Source organism: Elephantulus edwardii, unplaced genomic scaffold, assembly GCF_000299155.1.
Source record: "Elephantulus edwardii isolate Elephantulus edwardi_28Jun2011 unplaced genomic scaffold, EleEdw1.0 scaffold00148, whole genome shotgun sequence".
Classification (NCBI taxonomy): Eukaryota; Metazoa; Chordata; class Mammalia; order Macroscelidea; family Macroscelididae; genus Elephantulus; species Elephantulus edwardii.
This window is the reverse complement of record NW_006399898.1, coordinates 3854292-3858056: the sequence shown is the minus strand read 5'-3', so window position 1 is coordinate 3858056 and position 3765 is coordinate 3854292. Positions and strand designations below refer to the sequence as shown.

Below are 3765 nucleotides of genomic sequence, written 5' to 3'. Positions count from 1 at the left end.
ACCACAGTGCACTGTCTCAGTCATCCAATGCTGCTGTCACAAAGACACCACAGTGCAGTGTCTCAGTTGCCCAGTGCTACAAAAGCAGAAACGTAATACATGGGTGATTTCACCAGATATTATTCTCTCATAGATTAAGAGGCCAGAACTCCAAATTTACGGTATTTCCTCTGGGGAAGGCTTTCTTTCTGTGTGCCTCCGGATTCCAGAAGGTTCCCAGTGCAGGGACCTTGGATCTAAAGGACACACTCAGCCCAAGGCTCTTTTCCCTCCCAGTCCTCCTGATGTCCGCCTGCTTGTTAAATCTCCTTTTTATCTTAAACGAGATTGACTCATACGCCTCAACCCTCAGGTTCTGTCCTATGTCATGTGATGCTGTCGAGTTGAGTATGACTCATCGTGACCCTGTGAACAACAGAACTGACCCCTGTCCTGTCCTGTGCTGTCCTCACCATCTCTGACCCGCGTGAGCCCACAGCTGCAGTCACTGGGTCAATAGCCTCCCTGATAGCGGCCACCAGTCTCAGTCATTAACTCATTTACATGACTAAAGTTTGGCTTTATAGCACATAGGATAATAAGATAAAGTGGAAGATAATTACATAATGGCCTAGGCAAGCTGACATATATATATTTTTTTGGGGGACACATTTCAATCCATAACACCCTTTAACCATTTTCCCTTCCTCTGACCCCCCTACGCCCAGTCCCCAAGCCCTTCCCTGAGCTCCATCCTCCCCTGACCGGCCTCCCAGCTGCCCGCCCTGGACTCCAGTCACCAGTCCTCTGGGCATCCAGCCGGTGGCATTTCCTTGGGGAGCTTTCTGGATGAATGCCATGTGGCTTTTGTAATTAAGTTCCCCAAACGAGGTGGTCCCACACAATAGAGGTGGTTCTTGTACAGTTCCCAGACTGCAGGGGTCCGGAATCAGCCAGAACAGGACGGAGCTCCCTCTGAAGGCTCTAGGGGACGAGCCCTCTTTGGCCTTTGGCCTCTGGTTGTCCCATGAGTCCCTTGACTTGCGGCTTCATCACCACCATCTCCGCCTCCACAGCCACACAGTCGTCTACACCTGTGCGTCTCTGGTTTCCCTTCCACTTCTTCTGGGGACACCAGTGATTAGAGTTCGGGCCACTCCATTCCATTTTCACTACTTTCTCATGTCAAGACCCCATTTCCAAATAGCCCCACATTCCAAAGTTCTGGGTAGACACAGCATTTTGCAGCAGGGACACGATTTTAACCAAATTCCAAATTGTTTCGAGACGGCTCAGGAATGGCTGTGGTTACAAGGGCCACGTACGCATTGCTTATCAACCATCGCTGTTGCCCGTGGTGTTCTGACTGGGGTAGGAAGCGATCAGCAGAGTCTCACTCACAGATGGTGGCCGTCTGCACAGGTCTGAGCCTGTGTTGCCCTCCAGGGTCCTGCTCGTCACCCAGTCTCCCACATCAGGCTCCTGAAATGTGCAGGAGGGACCGTGTGCCTGAATCTGGGGAGCTAGGCTTGTGGTGGAATGTAGCCCTCAGCAGGGACACTGCATACTTGCTATCAACCACCCTCCCGTGACCCACCAGCAGCTGTCACGCCCGGAGCGAGGACCCCGTGCGACTTCCTCCTCCCAGCTCAGAGTCACAGCTCAGCCCCTGTCTGTCTGCTGGACAGGTAGCACTGGTCCCAGCACTATGAGGGCTGCATACTTGGTGAGGAGCATCAGTTCAGAGTTCTCACGAGGTACCTTTCTAGTAACCCAATAGCATCAGCTCAAAGTGCTCAGTCTACTCCTGTCCTGAGGTGTCCACTCCCGATTTCCTGGAGCTGTCCAGTGGAAGGGAGGCATCAGCTCAAAGTGCTCAGTAAACCCCTGTTCTGCGTCCACTGCCGATTTCCAGGAGCTGTCCGGTGGATGGGCGGCATCAGTTCAAAGTGCCCAGTAAACTCCTGTCCTGGGCAGCCACTCCTGATTCCCTAGCTGTCCAGTGGACGGGAGGGATCAGCTCATTTCCAGACTGTGGTGACGTTTTTGTCTCCCTAACCCAGTGACCAAGAAGAAACACACCCTGTCTCCTACAGGGCATCTTCCTACCTTGTACGACTTTCACTTTGATTCCAAAGAGAAAAAATGGATCCCGTGGAGTCAACTAGTTCCCGAGTACGTTCACAGTCCTGAAAAGAAGTTTGTGGACATCCTGGGTAAGCGGGGCCTGCGCCTGTCCCTTGGGCTAAGAGGGTCTGGTTCAGGGACGGTGAGAGCCGCCGTGTGCCCTCTGGGTGCTCAGAGTACCGGGTGGGGTGGACAGGGCTGCTGGCCTTTGTCTCCCGTTTCCACGGAGCCCCTGCCGCCCTCGGAGCTGACTGGGCACGGGAAGGAAGATCATGGCCGCGTTTAAGCAGAGGGTCCTCACTGACCAGGCCTGTGCTGTGTGTGTGCAAGTCGCTGCAGAGAGCTGTGTTCTCAACACGCCTCTGGCTGTTTAGATAAGTCACAGGCTGAATGGCTTCTCCAGCATGTATGGTGGTGGCCCCATTGTTCTAATGGACCAAGGCGTATCTGTTTTCTCAGCAACCGCTGGGATTAAAACCTGTCAGTGCAAGGTCGACCTCAACCTGATGCTGTGGTTACTGTCTTTAGAGGTGTGTGTTGGTGGGGAAAAGCCAGACGCCACAGAGGAGAGCCCGCGAGACGCAGGAGATCCGCAAGGAAGCTGAGTTCTTATGTTTTGTGTAGAAATTAGAATCACGCATTAAGAACAGCTCGGGTGTTCGAAGCTCGCTGCTGATGGTGAGGGCTCAACTGTAGGAACATCCTAGTCTTGCTGGAGACACGTCCAGTGGGTATATTTTATAGGATGTAAGTTACACCTCAATAAAGCTGGGGGTCAGTTGAGGTGCTGGCACTTTATGAAGCAGGCTTGACCCCCCCACACACATATTTCAAAGTCACCTGATGGCCTCTGGCTAGTGGTCACTCTGATTCCATGTGCTGTCTGCAGTTCCTCGGACCCGGCGGCTCTTAATGCATGTGGGGATTTTTTTCTCCTTCCCTCAGTTCCCACAGTGGACACCACCCGCACCAGCTGGATATTGGAGCAAGTGACTAAAATTAAGCAGCCTGTTCTTTTCGTCGGTGAATCAGGCACCTCAAAGACGGCTACTACCCAGAACTTCCTGAAAAATCTTAATCAAGAGACAAACGTAGGTCACTGGACTGGCCCAGGAGAAGGGCTCAGAAGCCTGGGATGGTTAGGATGCCAGGAAACGGGGAAACAGGAGAACGGGGGTGACGTGGGAAGGGCCTCGTTATCTTGTGGGGATTGCAGTGAGTGTCAGGAATCGGAATGAGTGTCAGTGGTCAAATGGAAAACCAACTTGCTGTGTAGACTCCAGCTCTGCTCACAGTAAGAAAGTTCCTGAAAGTTCCTTCAGGGCTTCAATGGAACAAGCCAACAATGTGAACCACCACACAATTAAGGCTCAGATGTCACGGAGTTAGCACAACAGATGACAGCTTCCTTTCCAGCATGTCTGCTGACGCCCCCCGGTGGACAGGGCAGCTTCCCCGACGATCTCATTTCAGATCGTGTTGACGGTCAACTTCTCGTCCCGCACCACCTCCCTGGATATCCAGAGAAACTTGGAAGCCAGTGTGGAAAAGAGGACCAAGGACACGTACGGCCCGCCCACGGGGAAGCGCCTGCTGGTGTTCATGGACGACATGAACATGCCCAAGGTAGCGAGGGGGGTGGGGTGGGGAGGTCCCAGC

General features: G+C 53.1%; 1 protein-coding gene across 1 annotated transcript in view; it reads left to right on the top strand.

Moving 5' to 3' along the window:
• The window catches only part of DNAH10 (dynein, axonemal, heavy chain 10), a 119470-nt gene that overhangs the window by 63694 nt on the left and 52011 nt on the right, over nt 1–3765 (top strand). The window contains exons 40-42 of the mRNA XM_006894627.1: nt 2076–2195; nt 3052–3197; nt 3580–3732. Of these exons, the coding sequence (XP_006894689.1) occupies nt 2076–2195; nt 3052–3197; nt 3580–3732 (419 nt within the window). The remainder of the gene's footprint in view (nt 1–2075; nt 2196–3051; nt 3198–3579; nt 3733–3765) is intronic.